This window comes from Telopea speciosissima, chromosome 8 (genome assembly GCF_018873765.1).
Source record: "Telopea speciosissima isolate NSW1024214 ecotype Mountain lineage chromosome 8, Tspe_v1, whole genome shotgun sequence".
NCBI lineage: Eukaryota > Viridiplantae > Streptophyta > Magnoliopsida > Proteales > Proteaceae > Telopea > Telopea speciosissima.
Genome location: NC_057923.1, coordinates 56,574,332 through 56,593,327, shown reverse-complemented (window position 1 = coordinate 56,593,327; position 18,996 = coordinate 56,574,332). Strand labels below are relative to the sequence as shown.

General features: G+C 38.1%; 1 protein-coding gene across 1 annotated transcript; it reads right to left on the bottom strand.

The window, feature by feature from the left end:
• Positions 1–5,124: 5,124 nt before the first annotated feature.
• Positions 5,125–18,688, bottom strand: LOC122671115 (protein SCAR2-like). Its single transcript, XM_043868211.1, has 12 exons — positions 18,337–18,688; positions 16,577–16,740; positions 15,160–15,283; positions 14,932–15,061; positions 9,636–9,697; positions 7,514–9,519; positions 6,966–7,444; positions 6,683–6,785; positions 6,054–6,556; positions 5,870–5,956; positions 5,650–5,769; positions 5,125–5,552 (listed from the first exon to the last, which is right to left on the bottom strand). Exons 1-12 carry the CDS (start codon positions 18,489–18,491, stop codon positions 5,499–5,501), a joined length of 3,987 nt encoding a protein of 1,328 aa, XP_043724146.1. The 5' UTR covers positions 18,492–18,688; the 3' UTR covers positions 5,125–5,498.
• Positions 18,689–18,996: the final 308 nt, after the last annotated feature.

The following is an 18,996-nucleotide window of genomic DNA, read 5'->3' as shown; positions in this document are numbered from 1 at the left end:
CTTTTGATTGTTCCTTAGCTTATTCCCAACAGTTATTTATCTAGGGGTAAAAGGGTTTTCAAAATAATTTGAAGGTGACTTTTTATTATATCATTATTAAAAGTTGCACATTTTTTGAGGAGACGTGTGAAATGGTAGATTTTATCCTCAACAGAAAAAAAATGTGCTATGCTAAATGGGCAAACAAGTAAGATAACGGTTTTTTTCACCAATCTTGATTATAACAAGATTTTTCGTTAAATAAGTAGGACATTAGCTTTGATGTACTTATTTGGAGATTGTTAGATATATGTGTCCATCAAACCTAATTTAAGGCAATTGAACTAATTTACATTTTCATTTTATATGCTATATGTTTTCCTGGAGTTATATTCTTTAAGTGTTCATATGGCTGACACGTTATATATTTTGGAATGTGATTAAAAAATATAGACATGAGCAATCATATTGTATATGTATCGAACTAGGTCATTTGAGAATCTTATATACCGTCAGTTGTATTAAGTAACAAGATTCTCTGTGATAGTTGTTGGTCCCTATACTTGAGAGGTCCTTACATCTTATGCGTTTGGATATACCAAAGGTTGATGGCTATACTGATTATATATCGGTCTGTTGGATTCATAATGTTCATTTGTGAATAAAAAAGATACTCAACAAGATTTCCAGTTCCTGAATAGAGTGAATATCCTGAGATAATTATACAACTATGATTTGGTCAAAATTCCAAGCTTAATGGCAGTTTTATAAAGAGCTTACACTTTCTTTAAAATATTATTATTTATATAATAATGATATTTGAAAATATTTTCCAAAAGGTTTTTGTCCAATCAGTATTTAAGATTCTCACACAACTATTCCTACATGTTAAGGTTTTCTACGATGTTCATATCCATACCCGTATGTCTGTCATGCAATATTGTCAAGAGGAAAGATTTTAGCATAACAATTTATGTCACTTTTATTGGTTGTTGTTTTTTTTTTTTTGGTATTGCTATTTATGACTGTACTTATTGATAAATAATTTAAGAACTACTTAAAGGTTTGACTTTTAAGAGAGCAAACAACTTCTCGTCACCAAAACAATGAACTAAGAAGTCATAACCTTCTTTTAAGTACCCCTTATCTTATTCATGGAAGTTATTTAATGCAGGGGTAAAAAAATGGTTTTCGAAAATTTGAAATGTTATTTAATACAACATTTAATGCACTTTTAATGTGAAATGATGGGATTTACCTTCATTGGAAAAAATGTTTGTTATACTAAAAGGGCAAAAAAAGTAAATTTACAATATCATTGTAACAAGAATTCCCCTTTAAATAATTACTTGTATTTACAAATAGGAAAAAAAAAACTCTATTCGAGAGTATGCACGTTGCACCCAGACACGGGGGAGACGAAATGACGGACCAAGATCACATGGCCTCTGCTATGCCGTCGGATGTGCACTGTCGCCCCACCGGTATTGCAGAGGGTTTTAATCCACGAAATGACTACCCCAACCCCCATGAAAAGTGGAAATGTCATCCTTGTTGATGCTTCGGTGCGTGCTCCCATTGGCTCCAACGCTAGCACAGGAGCCACACTCCAAGACAGAGAACACATTCCCTTACAAATATTGAATCATACTCTTTTAAGGAAACCTTAATTGGTTCACCCAACAGGATCCTGCCACTTGACATGTGATCTTTTAGTAAATTAAGATTTCCCATTCTATAATTAGAGTCTTAAAGAGAGTTCGGTTAGGGAATGCTTGTAGTTGCCCCCTTCTCTACCTCCTACACCTTTTTTTTTGTGAGATTAGGATCCTACCAATTGGCATGTGATCCTTAATTGATTCACCCAAAAGAATCCTACCACTTGACATGTGATCCTTTAGCAAATTAGGATTTTCCATTCTATATTTAGAGAGAGCTTGGTTAGGGATAGCTTGTAGTAGGCCCCCTCTCTATCCTCCTACCTTTTTTTTTTTTTGTGAGATTAGGATTTCTAACCCTAGTATATGAGGATCGATTCCATTGCTAAAGGTCTCTACCAATCATTGAGGGAATCCGCTTGTTTGCAAAAGGATGCGTGATCAAACACTATATTCATTTGGAGGTACTGCACTTGTATTGGTACAACGCGGTAACCCTAAACCCTAGCTTTGTTTTTTTTTCCTTGTGTGTTTTCCCTAATATCTACGGGGAATGATCAATGATGAAAAACTTTTATTTGGGATTATGGCGATAGATAAAAATGGCACTCCATAAGCTTTGTTGTTGTAATGCATAGACACTTTCAATGGGCTTTCCCTACTTACTAAAAAGAGGCTACTGTATATGATGCTTTTTTTGCTGTTCTTTAACGGAAATTATGGTTTCTGAACAAGGGGTACACAACTTGGGCTAAAAATGGCATTGCATAAACTTGTGTGTGTGTTTTCCAAGGATGAGGTGAACCGTTTTGGGTTTACTTTGATCTCACCCAATATCGAATTATATATTAGCCACAAGTATGGTTTGAGGTTTCGGTATCATATCGCCCGTATATGTATCAGTTTTGCAAATGACTAATCCTGATTCAGTGCCAATACTATGTCGGTGACATGGTACGGACAAAGAATAAATGGTCAAAAACCATTTTTAAAGGAGAATCAGGGGCAAATTTATCTGATACGACCGATCCATGCCAATACCAATCCGATACTATATCGATTTCTGAATTGATCGATACATGTTCCGATACCGTGCACTAAAACCATGGCCACAAGGTTTCAAGTGGCAAAGCAGCATTAGATCCAATAAAACAAAATACAAACTGAGGACCGAGTGCACATGTGGGTTCAATCCAAAATTCCACATCAATTTTATCATTAGTCTCACCAGTTATCTTTACTATCCCTTAGAATCATCCTTTTTGCTTAATCCTGATCAGGGTTTTAAAATGCGGGCGATTCTAATTCGGATCGGATTAGAATCATCTGGAATTGGTCCACAAGAACCCTAGAATCGGTCAGAAATTTTTTTTTTTTTTTAAACATGGAATTTCTAGGGTATTTGGATGCAAATCTACTGTATTGGATCAGTCAGAATCAGGATCAGTTACAGCCAATTCCAGTCAATTCACCAATCTGATTCCCGATTCCTGATTCTTAAAACTTTTGTGAAAATTAGGCCAAATTCAACTGCCAACTTCTCTGTAAAAACCAAAACCAAGGGAGTGCTCCTTTCTTTCTCTTCTATATCAAAAAGAATGAAGGACAAACTCTGTAGTGAGCACATAACCTGTTTCCTTTTGGCTGCTTAGACAACTCATCAAGCTTCATCTAGATCTTATCAGACAATGGGGGTGGGACTTGTCTCCCACATTGAACTCGATCCCACTACACCAGCTGTTGTCTTTTGGATGCCCCTTTAATTCATGACCAAAAACTTAAAACTTAGCAGCATAATTGATCAGTCCATCTGCCAACTGTACAATAAATATTAGATGATAAAACAGAGTTCCCTGAGCTCCAAGGTTTTAATTCTTTGATCCCTTTTATACATGTTCTACCAGCTGGGTATCTCAATGTATTCTACATCCACCTAGAAAGGTCCCCACAAACAACACCATCGGTCCTCAAAGGCATGTCTTTGATCAACTGATGAACTTCAACAAAACATCCATAATGCTCAGTTCTAGGAGTGGAGGAATAAATGCAACTCATACTATGGAAATACCAACAACCTTCATCAGCTAGTGCTGCTGTTAAGATGTTGAGAGTTAATGAGAGACAGTTACAAAACATCCATAATGCTCAATTCTAGGAGTCGAGGAATAAATGCAGCTCATACTACAGAAATACCAACAACCTTCATCAACTAGTGCTACTGTTAAGATGTTAAGAGTTATTGAGATATAGTTACGTATCGGTTATCTGAGATCTTGTGATGTAGATCACAAGTCCATATGTACCTGCAAGAAACAAGCCTCAAAACCAGCCCAACAAGGTTGTGGATTCGACTGCCGTGAGAAGCAGCCTGGTCTAATGATGTGGCAAGTTTCTGTTGGTTCGATGGAGTATCACCTAAGGCAGCCCCAGCCCAGAGAGAAGCATGAAGAAGAAAAGAGACCAAGACAGAAATTTTAAAAAAAAAAGGAAATTATTGTTCACATGAACAGTACCCGAGTTACTGTTCCCATGAACAGTGATTTGGACTGATATGAACAGCTGGTGTGAAGATCTGATTTTATTTCGTTACTATTCTCTAGGTAGTACCTAGTTACAGTTCCTTTAAGTGGCTGAAAGTTGTGTTTGATCTGAACCCTAAGTCCTATTTTCAGACCTGGTTTGGACCCTGATGTAGGGTTATTGCTGCTGGACTGCTGTGACTTATTCCTGGGTTATTTGGGACTAATTCTAACCTGAATTGGTTCTGCATTACCTTGTATGTGTCTTAATATATATATACCTTTGAGCTATCACCACCTAATGTCTTATGGTTTTGGATTGAACCCTGTAGTAGTATTTGGTGAATTTTCCCACTTATTTAACATAGCATCAGAGCTGAAACTACACATGAGGGGGAGTGTTAGTTATCACCTGCGGATCCATTCTATTGCACAAATTTTCAAAGGATCCAAGTAGCACGACAAGAAACAGGTATTCTATTTTTATTCGGGTGTGGTTTCTGGTGATCTAACCCATGTTTGTTTCCATCCTACAAAAAAGAATAAGAGGCTTTTGAAGCCAGTATAAGAAAGTTTACAGGTTAGTTGCCCCTCAGTTGAAGCTATGGGACTCTGAAATATGGATGTAGGGGAGTTGGCTATTCCCGATGGAATTTACCAGTAACATCTGTGTAACATCCTCTATTACATGAATGCACCCATTTGCCCAAGAAGATGAAAAAAATTACAAGATAAACAGCACCATCATCCGGTGCGTCCAGTTTTAAGATATAATGGGTGCTGGTTTTTTTTTTTTTTTTTTTGGATGCTGAGATGCAACTTATTGTGTAACAGTAAGAAGCTAAATGAACTAATGTCTGGCCCCATGGCCTCAGCATCATAGAATCAGACAATTTCTTATTTTGTTAAACAGAAAAGACAATAAAAGGGATGCATTTCATATCAAGCATTTTGCTCTCTCTCACTCTCTCTCTCTATATTTATATTTTTATGTAGAAAAATGATACATCACTTACAAACTGACACCCCCCCCCCAGCGGGCCATTGTGATTCTTTTTCTTTTTCCCAACTTGTGAGTAGAAAAATAACATGTTACATTTTTCAATAGAAATAGGAGGTTTCCATTCCTTTTTTTTTTTTTTTTTTTTGGGTTGGGGTGGTGTTGGTGGATGGGGAAGAAAGAATATTATACATGGATACAAAGCAGCATGAGAGACTTGAATTTACCGAAAAATCTTCCCGCTTCTTTGATCATTTTAATTGGGACTAGCACCAGGAAAGCATATTGATCTGCTCATGGGCATAAAGGTAGTCTTGAATAGCCTGAGAGAATATGTGGCAATCAAGAATCACTCCAACTATCACCATCATCATCTTCATCACTCCCAGCCGTTGCCTGTATCAATTTTTAATATTTTCAGAGCAAAATTCTCATGAGATTAGAAGAAACTTGAGGTAAATAAAGAAAAGGTATCTACTAATTGGAAACTAACCTGGCGAATGGCATTTGCTTTCTCCAAAATTGCAGCAACCTTCAAGTTGGTTCTAGGACCCTGAATGATGGATCTTGTTGTGAGCATGGTGGGTCTTGTCGTGGGCTTCAGGTTGAAGGACTGCCAATCAAATTGAAAGCTTAAAAAAGGTGCTGGGTTTTTTTTCTTTTTTTGTGAGAAAAAAGTACTGCAGAAATAAGACAGATTTCTCAGCTCCAACCTTCGTTCTTATCTGTTCCAGCAATGAATCCCTCTCATTCGTCTTCTGTACGATCTGAGGACGAACCCTCTCTGTAACCTTTCTCAACTGCAGAATGGCTAATGTGTCAGTATTCAAAAGTTCTGCTCCAACTAGATACCACATCAAAACTTAACAAGCGTATGGTATGCAAAAATATAGTTACCATGGTTCTGTCATGAGAAGCAACAGCTTCAATTAGAGGATCTCTAGGCCGGGGCAGCTTCCTGGGAGGTTTGCCATTTGGCACCCCAACTTCTGCATCTGGTAATGAGGTAGATACATTCGAAGGCATTTCTCCTTCTAATGTTAATGAACTATGTGAAGGCTCCTCGTCTTCTACGGTTGGTGCAAATACATTCCGAGGCTCCTCATCTTTTAGGGTTGGTGATGCAAAAGCATTTAGAGGCTGCTTATCTTTTATGGTTGATGGTGCAAATGAGTTTAGAAGCTCTTCATCTTTAATTGATGGTTGAAGCATCCCATCTTTTATATTCAGTTTCAGCGTCGACTGGTTGCGAAGATTACCTGATTCTCCCTGTGAAGTGTCAGAAGCTGGTCTTACTTCTTTGGTAGCTGAATTCAAACTAGACTCTGCTTTTTCTTCCCTTGAAGTAATCGAATCATGTTTATGCTTCTCATCCTCAGTGGTGGGTAAAGGCAAGAATGTGTTCGGGCAAGAGTGCATCATGTCTCCCCCTGAAATTTTGGCACCATATTGATTCTTCACATATTCAGTGGAGTTCAATGGTAAAGTCTCTCCTCCTAATGGTGCGAAACCTAGAGGTAAGACTGGGTTCAGACTTGGTTGTACCATTTCTCCCTCTGATGTTGGCAAGCTATGTAGGAGCTTTCCAGCCCTCCTTCCTTTGGGGGGTAGAGGTGGCAGCAGTGTTGCTTCCAAATTAGCTGGAGCAGCATTAGGACCTTGCAATGGAAAAACCAACGCTGATCCACATGGCTGTGGCTTCAATGGTTGTTCATGGGTTGTTCCAGACAACATGCCAAAGCTAGGAAAGATTGAAGCCGAGGGGTCTACGGTTGACTCTAGAGGTTGCTTGAGAGGGTCAATGCAAGAAGACTTGGGAGCACTAGAGGAGCCATCCAGACCTCTGTGTTTCACAGGTTCTATTTTCTCAACCCAAGAAATCTCAGATGGAACATTACGGCAGCCATTCTGATCCCTGCCTCTGAGAGATTCTGTTTTTTCATCCAGAAGATTGGACCGCAGAGGACCAGCTTCTAATACCACAGCTTGTTCTGAAGGAATGCCTAGCTCTTTGTCGGATAATAAAGTAAACACAGGATCTTCTGCACCCTCAGAAGGCTGATTTCGGTGAGCAAATTGTAATTTTTTATCCGTTTCTATTGAAGATGTAGGAGCCCCAGTGATATCCCTGGGATGCAAACGATTTTGGTCATGTTCAATTGGCATTGCATCATGAACATCGTAGGGTAATTCAGAACTGGAAGGAACATGTGACTCTGAATTATACACTTCAACTTTCAAATCTGAGGAAGAAGCTGGCAGTTGATTTCTTCCTTTTTGAGCATCTTCCCCTAGAATAAGGGTTGGATTACAAGCCTGAAAGGTTTCCACTTTACAATGCTCTGCACCCACATCACTAAGACAATCTTCTAGCAACTTAATCTGAATCCTAGATGGAGAATCAATCAGGTTCAGAGAATCAGTAGTATCAGCATCACCAATGTGAGCTGCACCAGACAGCAAATTGTCCAACTTTGAATGACTTTCATTTTCTCTATCACTAACATTTCCATTGCCAGAAGGATATTCATCTTCCAACTTTATATGATCACTGGGTGGGGAACCAACCAGGCGCCGACAAACAACATTTTCACCACCAGCCTCCACATGAACGCTTCCAGTTTCCATATCATCTAGCTGCAACTGAACCTCACTTACCAAACCACCCCAATCCCTGCTACTCGAAGGGCATCCTTCTTCCGATTTTATACGATTCCAAGAACCAATAAGCCTCCGACACAAAATACTATTACCATCAGCCTCTGCGCGAACAGTGCCAGTCAAACGGTCCATTTGTGAATGATAATCAGTCATAAATGTAGGTTTCGGAGAGTCAGTTGCTGAATATGTGGAAGCAAATTCAAGAGATGCAGCAGCAGCCTTTCCCACTGAACCGTAGGAGTTCAATTGCACTACATCCAGCGTAGGCTCCTTATTGACCCCACCAGAAGGCTTAATAGTTGATACTTCCAGATTGTTGTACAACATTTTCACTCCAGAACTCCTACTATCTACTCCTAATTCCAATTGAGGAGATAGAACCTCTTCCGCCATTTCTGAGAGGCCCTGTTCCACAGGAACAACAGTCTTTTGAATATCTAATCCTGATGTCAAATATTCTGGGTTTTCTTCAGTAGCTGGTAAACATTTGGGTTGCTTAGTACTTGATTCAGCACATTTGGTAGGAGGAACTGCCTCAAGAGTATCACCATCATATTTCCCTTCAACCATAAGGCCTGAGATGTCAGATTGATGCAGCAAAGCAACAGAAGATACTTCATGGTGGGTCAAACCATCCATTACTTCCACCTGTTGGCTTTTCACAAACTCTACAGCAAAAGGATCATCTTGCATCAGGGAAGCAGAATCAGATAAATTAGTTGTGCTAGGTACGCCACCACCATTGCAAGACCCATTGGGGACTATATACTCCAAAGACTCAGGTATCGATGTACTACCATTGGCAGAGGGCTTTTCAGATGATACATCCACAACTTCAGCTGGGCAAGTCCCAAAAGATGTAGCCACTTTGCCTATTGCTTCACCAGCAGGTGGTCCTTTCACTCCCAGATTGCTTAGAGTATCCATGTTGGAAGGTTTAGATCTTCCTCTCTTGAAAAAATTATTCTCATCATTTGACTCACTAGAATTTCCAACAGAGGGGGATTCTGAAAAGTGAGCTTCATGTTTCTGCTGTTCTTCATCTGTGCTGGAATCCATCCCCAGCCTTTTGGTGTTGAAGAAGCGTCTCTCATTATTCGGTCTCGCCTCGGTGTCCGTTTCCATTTCAGACTCCATGGTGGCAAGGGCATCCATGTAATTGTCCACCTCACTGGTGATATCATCAGATTGGATATCATCAGATTGGTATCCATCAACAATGGCTTCTTTATTGCTTTCAACATCAACCATTAATTCCTTTTCATCCTCCATTTTATAAAGGCTAGATGAAACCTTTTCTACCTCAATATCACAGATTGGTTCAGGAAACTTCTCTAAAATGCTTTTCTCGTCATGCAAATCATACATAGATTGTTCTAATACTGTTTTCTGTCTCTCAGCAGATGAATCTAGGCTTCTTCCCTGCAACAATTTATAAGCAGGACTAGCAGTATCAATTTCACATATTTGAAGACCCAGTTCACTAGTATTACTAGATTCCATAATCAGGTGTGGGCCAGCTAAAGAATTTTCATATGATTCTTTGCTCTCGGGTGAATGGGCCTCTACAAATATCTCCATGTAGCTTTTCTCTGTAGTTGACTCCAAAGGATATCCGTGCAATTGCCTTTTCTTCAGTTTCACATGATGCACAAGGACATTATTCTCAGAATAATGCTCCTCTGAAAGCAACTGATGCAATCTGCATTAGCAGAATGTGATCTCAGTCCAACCAACATTTCAAACTTCAAGAACCTTGCAATTTAATAACTAACAAGAATTTTTAATTCCTTGATTAAAATGAAATTTAGGCCTCACTTGGCATGTGAAGTGGGGAAATCCTTTGGGTTCTCTCCATTCCTCCAGCGTGATCCCTTCTTCTGCAGAGAGAAATGAAAATGGAACACTAAACTGTATTATAACCAAATAAAATAAATAGGTAATCATATAGCATTGGATACTGTACAATTTTCATCAATAATAAGAACCATTGAGAATGACAACAGAAACAAAAATAGACCTCTTAAATTGGCAATAGAGAATTGGATACAAATCATAACACAGGGCTGGGTAGGGCAGGGCCGGGCTTAGCCTGAGGTCTCAACCCTGGCCCAGCTCAACCCTGACCCCGGGCCTGAAAATTTCAACATTAACCCGCCCTCAGGATTGAAAAATCCAGCCCAGGACCTGTTCGGGTTCAGGCGGGCTCGGGCCGACAGGGCCAAACTTACACCCCTAATTGTTATAATATTTTTTGAGACTTCCACTCTTCCCATTAGTGGAAACTTCACAGTACACATTGCATTGTATCAAGGGGTGAAACAGGGTCAGGTTGGGCCGGGTTTTTTAAAACCCCATCTCAATCCAGAGTCCTCTTAGCTCAGCCCAAGCCCAGCCTGGCTCTGAGGTCGGGTTGAGATATCTCAGCCCAGGCCCAACCCTGCCGGGTTCAACCCAACCCAGCCCGACCCTGATTGACCCTGTTCAGGCCGGGCTGGCCCTAATGGGCCCTGATTGAACCTGCTTTTCTGTTCTAATTGTGATGAAGATACCATCAAGGCATCAACCTTTGAAGTGGATTTCAGTATACAGTTTACAGTGAATGGCAAGGTAAAAAGAAAAATGAGAAAGAAGGATCACTACGAGTATAAAAAGAATTCCCAGAGAATAAAAGAATATAAAGATGCTTGGAGCTGTAAATCGCAGATTTTTTTTTTTTTTTGCTTGAGCAGAGTGTGGTCCACAAAGGTTAGAAATAGCAGAGACGAGGGATAGGGGGAGAAGAGGAGAGTGGGAGATCGAGATAGCAGCTATGGAAGTTACCATTGTTTAACCCTTTAAGTTTTCTTCCAAGCGGTGCCGCTGCCGCTTCGCCTACCTTGGTTTAGCCGCTTAGGGTTTCGCAGAAAGGAGGGAAAGGGGGAGAGAGAGAGAGAGAGCAAATGCTATGCTTCCCTGCCGCGGTGCTGCATCACTGCCTCAATTCTAAGTTTCCTTGATTTAGCCTTTAGCTTTTCAGTTTTCTTCCCTGCCGCGGTGCTGCCTCAGTGCATCGTCTACCTTGGTTTAGTCGTTAGGGATTCGCAAAGAGGAGGGACTGAGAGAGTGATATTGGGGAATGACCGAATAGGGAAGAGTAAAACACGATGGAGAGAAACAAGGGCTTAGCCTTTAGGTGTTTCGTGTTGTATTCAATTAGTCAATTGAGTGATTGACTAATCACTTTTTTTTTGGGTTAATTATCTTAAACCTTTTTTGGTAACCAATAGAATGAATTAATGAATAGATAATTATACACTAAACAGCCATAATAACAATTGATAGGGCAAGACCATTTTGTCACCAAATGCCACTTCCTTAATATGACCCTAAATAAGTAGCCCAGTGATTTACAAATACCACTGATCAATCGATTGCCTATTCTTAGATCAGGCTGCAGCCTAAATCATAGCTTGCTCAATGAGCCATTTGAAAATTGAGAAGGAGGCAGAAAGGTGAAGAAAAACCAACTCATTCAATGGTAGAGAAAGGAAAAAGAGCCAATATATTTGGTTGCTAGCAATCTCTTTATGAATTTGTGGTCTATAGCACAGGAAGGGGACCTACTAGGATGGGATTGGCAATGGGTGGCCTGGACCAGCAGGCCCAAGCAAGGTTTTAAGTATCCTTCTGTATCTTCCGATACTAACAGATACGTATCATATCTTTAACTTTAAGGTACTGATATGAAATGCTACCAATACGATAACGTTGAAGTGCAAAATCCACCATTTGGGTGCCTCTCTTTCTTCGGTGGAATATAAGCATGTGTGGAGGGAGGTGAACATAGTTGTCAAGGCGGCAAGGCGACCTAAGGCGGTGGAGGGGTGCCTAAGCGCAGGTGACAAGGCGCCTGCCTAGGCGTTTCCTATGCGCCCAAGTTTTATTTTTTATTTCCCCTCTTTTCTAACATTATTTAATATGCTACAATATGTACCTTATATCATAAAAAATCAATATTAAGCAACATCAAGCCATTAAAAATCAATATTAAGCCACATTAAGTCATCAAAAATCAACATAGAACTAGAAGCCAGCAAAACTGAAGAAGTAAGCTATTGGAAGTTTGAAACAATCAAGACATACATTTGATTTATACTGTTCTTAGAAAATATTATCTTATCAGTAAGTAATTAAATTGCTCTCAATTTAGAGAAATGTTCTTGTTTTCTAAGAAGTTTGACTGATCAAATGATTTTATTTTTACACAAGACTTTTTGTATTAGGTAGAACCATAGTACTATATCTCGCGATATATCGGTATCTCGGGCCTACCAAGATATCTGAAATATCCGAAATTTGGCGAAATTTCGTTGAAATATTGCATTTTTTCTGCAATATTTCGGGAGTCCATCTCGGTGGGTATTTGACCATATTTAGGCCTGATACTTCATGGACACCCTTATTTAAGCTAAATAAACACATTTAAACCTTCATATTGCAAAAAAAATGAACTCAAAGTGGTGTTTTGGGTTTGCACCCTTGATTGATTGTATACGGTCGGACCCTGTTGTATAAAATAGTTAAATACATATTGTTTAAGTACTAAAAGACATAATAAGAAATTTAAACAAAGTAATGAAACAAAAATAAAGTCAAATGTAGCCTTTAGTTTAAACTTTAAAGTTTAAACTCATAAAGTCATAAATGCATAAGTCATAACTCATAAACTTCATAATAGTCAATAATTCAATACTCAATACACAAAGTATTTCTACGAAATTTATCGAAATTTACCAAAATTTACTGCTCAATACACAGTATTTCTACGAAATATACCGAAATTTCGCCGAGATTTGAACTTTTTTCATTTCGGAAGCCCATCTCGTCTCGGTAGTGTCGAAATTTACCTAAATTTCGGCGATATATCATGAAATTTTGTACCATGGGTAGAACACAAAACCAGCTTTCCAACAAATCCAAGATTGCTTAAATCTGATTTATATTGAAGGAGTTATATTCAGGTCAAACCTTATTTGGCATGTGCGAATGCTATCAAAATCACTCTGAATGAAAATATTATTTTAAATATCAAAACAAATGAATATTTTACCGCACTTTGGGTTTTTAGCAATGTTTTACCATATTAAGATTTATGGAATTTTTAGATTTTAGAAAAAACTCAGCATTAAAAAGTTGAAAATTTCACCTACCGCCAAAAATCCAGATTTTGTTCTTAAACTGGGGGTTCACTATTTATCCTTTTGGAATTTGAATTTTTAACTATTTTTATTGAATTCAAATAGGGAGTATTTGCTTATTTATGAATAATATCTTAAGTAAATGAAATATTTAAATGATATTTGGCATAAATAAGTGCCAGAACCTAGTCTGATACCAATTAAACCAGTGCAAGGCGCCCTGCACTATGGCGGCAGTCACCAAGGCGCCGCCTTGACAACTATGGAGGTGAATCAACCAGCAAATTACATTTCCTCCTTACCTACGGATGATGTGGAGACTATTTTCCAACCAGTTGACTTCCTAGAGGAATTTTGTAAATTGGTTAGGGGGGATGCTGAGAATTTGGATAACCTGAGATTACATTTCCTCCTTACCTACCGGTGATGTGGAAACTATTTTCCAACCTGAAAAATAATGTATAGATCAAAGTTCTAAACCATTTGCATATTGGCAACTGAATTATACGTAAATAAGGGAATGCTAATGAATTTGGACAAATGAATATGCTATAAAATGGAAAAGGAGTCTATTGAAATGGACACAATGTTCAAGATTCACTTCCGAGGTGCCCACATAAAACAAGAAAAGAAACATGATCGTTTCATTATTTAAAAGAAAGTAAGGGGAGAATACCTTATTTAAGAGGTCAGGATGGAAGGATGATGCAGTCTGATATTCAATGTATATGAATCTCAGATAGAAACAAGCCCAAAGATGGATGGAAAACAGAACTGAACTAATATAGAATGTAGGACCGATAACAGATATCAGATCTGAAGTCAGAAAAGAAGACCAGAACAGGAGTGTAGAATTCCAGATTCAGGAAAACAGAACAGATTATAAACAGTTTATTTTCAGAACTGGAACTTACTCAATGGAGCCTGACTTGCCAGTTCTGCTGGTCAGCAGACTCAGCACATGAGTAGATTGATAGCAAAAGAAATATAGAAGAAAGAAGAAAAGAAAGAAGAGAAGAAATACTGTCTTTCTAGGACAGAGAATAGTACCTTGGAAGAAAAAGAAGAGAGGAGAAGAGAGGGGTAGTGGAAAGAGCTCATAGTTCACAGACACTCTCACAAATAAACTCATATTCAACTATGTAATCTAATAAGGGGTTACATCCTTATATAAGAACTCAAAAGTAGTGTTTGAGTAAATTTCAAATACTTCAAACAAATTCTAACAGAATGAAATAACCACTACGTAACCTAATGGATTTAAAACACTAACACTGACTCCAAAAAAAAAACTCTAAATCACTCTCTTATACTGACTTAAGTAAACTCAAAGCATAACTCTGTCTAGATGATACGAAACTTAATCTAACTCAAACACTTAAGACACTAATCCCATGTACCCCTATGGACCTGAAATTTAGGCCTTATAATTGAGCCATTAAAAATAAAAATATTAAAACAAAAACCCATAACCAAGTACCATCAAAACAGGCCCTAATGTTGCACTGTTACTGCTTTAGAGGATAGGAACTAGAGTTCCCCCTGAATGAGTCAAATTATTCTTTTATAATATATAACAACATATTAAAAAAATATACATTTCACAACATCTACAGGCTTGAGACCATCATTAAAGAGGCCTTAACTGCTATCCAGGCCAAACATATGCAATCACAGAGTCATCCAATGGTGTTCATATTTGATAATAGAGCATTTTGGTAAGTCTATATTTAAAATACAACTTTATTGCCACCACATGCATTAAAAAGCTTCATCCAATTCTGTCAGCACATTATACCAAATAAAACACAGATGTAGCTTATTCAAATGTACCAGAAAAATTGCCTCTCCAAGGGAGTGCCAGGTCATGCCACACTGAATCAACCAAAATGATATGCTATTGACCACGCAGTGGTATCTTTTCAGTGCCATACCTTGACTTTGCGACCTTTCTTTTCCCTCTGAACATCTGCTCCCATCATCTCAGAGGAGGTAAATTCTGCTTTAAAGAATGATGGATCAGAGTATAGTTTTAAACATGCACCAGCACCAGAAACATCAAACCTATGCGAACAGCAAAGGAATTATTAAAAACAGAGAGAGAAAAAAAATTATAATGCGTATATACATGATTGAATCCAACACTAAGCAAGTGACCTTACTTGTCCAGCAAGAATAACCGAGGTGGGCCCCGACATTCTTCATAAGAATTCATAACACATTGAGGTAAATCTCCCCGAGTGATCATATTCTGGTCTATTCTCAGATTAGGATGCCAATCAGCACCTGCAAGAAAATTGTGTCCATGCAATGAAGACTTCGAATCATGGATTTTTCTTTTCCCCAATCAAGGACTATATTGTCAATAAGAAGGTCAACTGGGTCCATGCAATGAAGACCTTCAATCATAGAATATATTGTTACTAAAATACAACCAAAATCTTATTTCTTTGGGCAAGAAGGTCGACCAGGCACAACCACTCAATATATAACCCACAGAGCATTCTTCAAGATTGTAACTTAACCTGATAGCTTGAGGATAGATGACAGGGATTCAGTTGATTTAGACTGTTGTTTCCAGGCCAAAAATCATGCAAAAGGAAATTTTACAAGTGAAAACTGATTTTCTTATACTGATTTTCAAGTAAACTTTTCCTTTTTCATGGCTTTTACATGGGTGAAAAAAAGAGGTTTAGTTGAGCGGGAATAAGCATCCCAAGTCAGAGTATCAACTTATGATGATTTAAAATAAAACAAATCTTAATGAACTGCAAAGAGTTCCTTTTCTCTTATTTCATTGAACAATTTCATTGATGAAGTGAGCTAATGGCCAGCTGGACTGAAGAAGCAGTACAATAGATATTATGGATCAAACAACAATTTAAAAATCTAATTCAAATCAACAGAGATTTTTTTTTGGCACCAAAAACCAAATGTATATTTTTCTTTTGGGAAAGGGTTCTCGGAACCTACAGTATTCCTATGCCTTCTCACAACAATATTTTCTATTCAGATTTTTAAGAGAAAAAAAAATAAAAATCATATGTGAGAGGGCATAGGAAACGACTTAGGCTCAGAGACACTTTTCCCTTTTCTTTTTCTTTTTGTCCTTATGCAAAGAAGACAAATAAAGGCACTATTAAGGTCATTTTGATAATAATCTTAATAATTAATACTATTCTCAGTCACTTTGATGTGCATCAACAGTGATAGAACCCATTGAACCTATTAAATTAGCATGTCATAATGCCATGAAAGTTACTAAGCTAATGACCAGAAAACTGTCAATTTTTTCCCGTTTTGTTCCAACAAGCAATCCACCAGAAAGGACAAAAAAAAACATGTTAACCCGACATTTAGGATCGCTTAAATCATGTGAATGGTTACACCCATAACTGCTACTTGAATTCCTTGTATTCAATGCCCACTTGAATTAGCAACCCAACAGATTATAATCTTCACAACAGAAACTACCCCCACCAACAGAAAAAAAGGGGGGAATTATTTCTTTCTTTAAGTAAAGAAAATCTTATGTTAAAAAACTTTGTTTAAAAAAAAATTCTTGAAAAGCATAATGACCTGCATTGAGAAGGAATAGTGAATGACTGGTTTGGGAAAGAAATGTCCTCTCAATCAATGGAACCTCTGCCTCTAGTTGTTGGACACGGAGCATCAGACCATGGCCTCTGGCGGCAGTAGATATCACTTCTTCATGCAAGTCATGGAATATCTTCGCAGCAAACCTGTTGAATCAGAAGAAATAAGGAATAAATAATAGTAAAGAAAATTCCACCACAGTCATCATAATATCTGAATGGCCACTAAACTGAATAAATTAATCTTCAAGAGAGAAGTAATCAAGTCAGGGTAGAGGTTCGGAAGAAGCCTTACTCTAAATGCCTACCAAGCAGATCAGACTCAAACAGATGATCAGAACCCACCAACTGATTATCCACAATTGAATATAATCCTATATTGGTTGAAGCGAGTTCTTTCAGGATCTAACCAAAGTCCTGGATTCAGCATCTATTATTGAGACTGCTCATTTCTTGCTTTCGGATAGATGTGGATGGTGCATGAGCGTAACAGATCAGAGACACTGAGTAATAAAATTCTAAATTGGCTGAAAAGAGCCCAATCGGAAGATCATAGCCATCCAACCTACCACATTCTACAAAAATTCTTGAGCATTAGTCTGATCGAGACAACTTTTGGCTATAATATCTCAGGCTGGACCCTCAAAATCCTAAATTTGTGGGTGATTTACCTAGGGAGAAGTAGTCACAAATGATACAAATTCCTTAAGTTTAACCTCAAAAATCTAAAATTTTTAGTGTACAACATTAGGAAGAACTACATATGATAGAATTGTTCCTTTACTTTCCACTGGCATTTAGAATTTTCTCAATGGAAATGTAAGAAATTGAGACATATTTTAAACCATTCAGATACATTTACAGCATGTTCTAAAGATGCAAGGAAAATATCAGAACGTCAAGAATGCAAGTCCACGTCTCATTGCAGAAACACTAGCAAAAATAATGTTCCCCTATCTCAAGTAAATCCAGAAATATTTCAAGTATCAAAAGCATGAACTACAGTGAAATTAACAATTCAAAGTTTCAAACCCTCTATAAGATTTAACATGGCAAGAAAATTCAATCCAAGCAATGGGTTATTGAGGCAAAACTTAAGTTCAAGAAACCAAATTATTTCTTTCCGCTTACTCTCTTTGATTTCCAATGAAGGTTCCCCCCACCCCCTCTTTCCCAAAATTCAGTATTAAGTAAAAAAAATTAATACCATCAACAAAAATTCTCAGACGGCTAAGACACAAATTTCACCAACACCTCAATTCAAACGGGATATCAAATCAGACTAAAAGTAACTTAACAATGTATATAGAAACTGCAATCAAATAGCATATTAGATTTTCGTCTATAGGTTATTTATAATAACAGGATTACAAAGTCCAATCATATCATAGAAACACTAAATTCGAACCTAGACTTCTCACCACCGTCCTTGAAACACCGAAATACAAGCTACAGAAGGACATATTGAAAAAGAAGCAGCCAAGTTAGCCAGCTTTCTACTCTTCATGGCACTACAGATCTAAGATTCCCAAAAAAAAAACTGATCTTGCGAGCATCACAGCTAGCAAATACCGAAAATGCATAACCAAATTATAATTCTTGATGCGGATTTCAATCAGTCAAGCAGAAAACCTTTGAGTAAAAAGCCCTACAGGCCACATGTTTCGTCGAGTGCTTCTAAATAGAAACACTCAGAGTTACAGAATTTAAACACCATAAGGAAGAAAGGATCATAAGACTCACTCAGCAAGGTCTCCCAACTGACGTAAAATGCCAACGAGACCTGCCATGGCAACACCTTCAAGTAGAGCTTCGGGATCATCTTTATCAGCAGGTCTATAGAGCTCCGGATTAGCTAAGCTGTACTCATTCCTTGTCTGGTACCTTATCAACGGCATTTCGTTCCTAATGATAAAAAAAAAACCCTAATTTTCAAAGCTTTGTCCTTCCTTGTCTGGTTTCACCGCTACATTTTCGCCATTAAAGCTTCACAAGAAATAATCTCGCCGCAGTCTCCGTCTGCGTTTGCTCTGCACGCGGAGGAGAGAGAAAATATTAATTCAGTTATGGGGATTTTGAATGAATATACAAGTGGCCAGCCGAAGCAAAGATGAGAGAGAACTTAGAGGGAGTATTTAATCTTAATAATATGATAAAAACGTCTTTTCCAATTCGAATAACAGAATTTCCTTTCTCTTCCAATCACTGATCACTACTACTACAAGTCTACAACACTTAAAATACGCCTCTGTTATGAGCGTCCGTAGTGCACACCACTACCAAGGTGGCACCATACACCACCACATGGGAAAGGGACCCACTCAGACCAAAGGTCAGAGGTTGACCAAGGATGAGGTGATGAACGGTGGTGATGGATCAATAAGTAAATGAGGCCCACTTTCC

What these genes read in the sequence shown, in the direction of transcription:
- LOC122671115 (XM_043868211.1), bottom strand. Translation starts at nt 18,491, where the DNA reads ATGCCGTTGATAAGGTACCAGACAAGGAATGAGTACAGCTTAGCTAAT. An exon ending in CAGTTGGGAGACCTTGCTGA is followed by an intron (nt 16,741 to 18,336) that starts GTGAGTCTTATG and finishes CTGATTCAACAG; the next exon opens with GTTTGCTGCGAAGATATTCC. An exon ending in AGAAAGGTCGCAAAGTCAAG is followed by an intron (nt 9,698 to 14,931) that starts GTATGGCACTGA and finishes TTCTCTCTGCAG; the next exon opens with AAGAAGGGATCACGCTGGAG.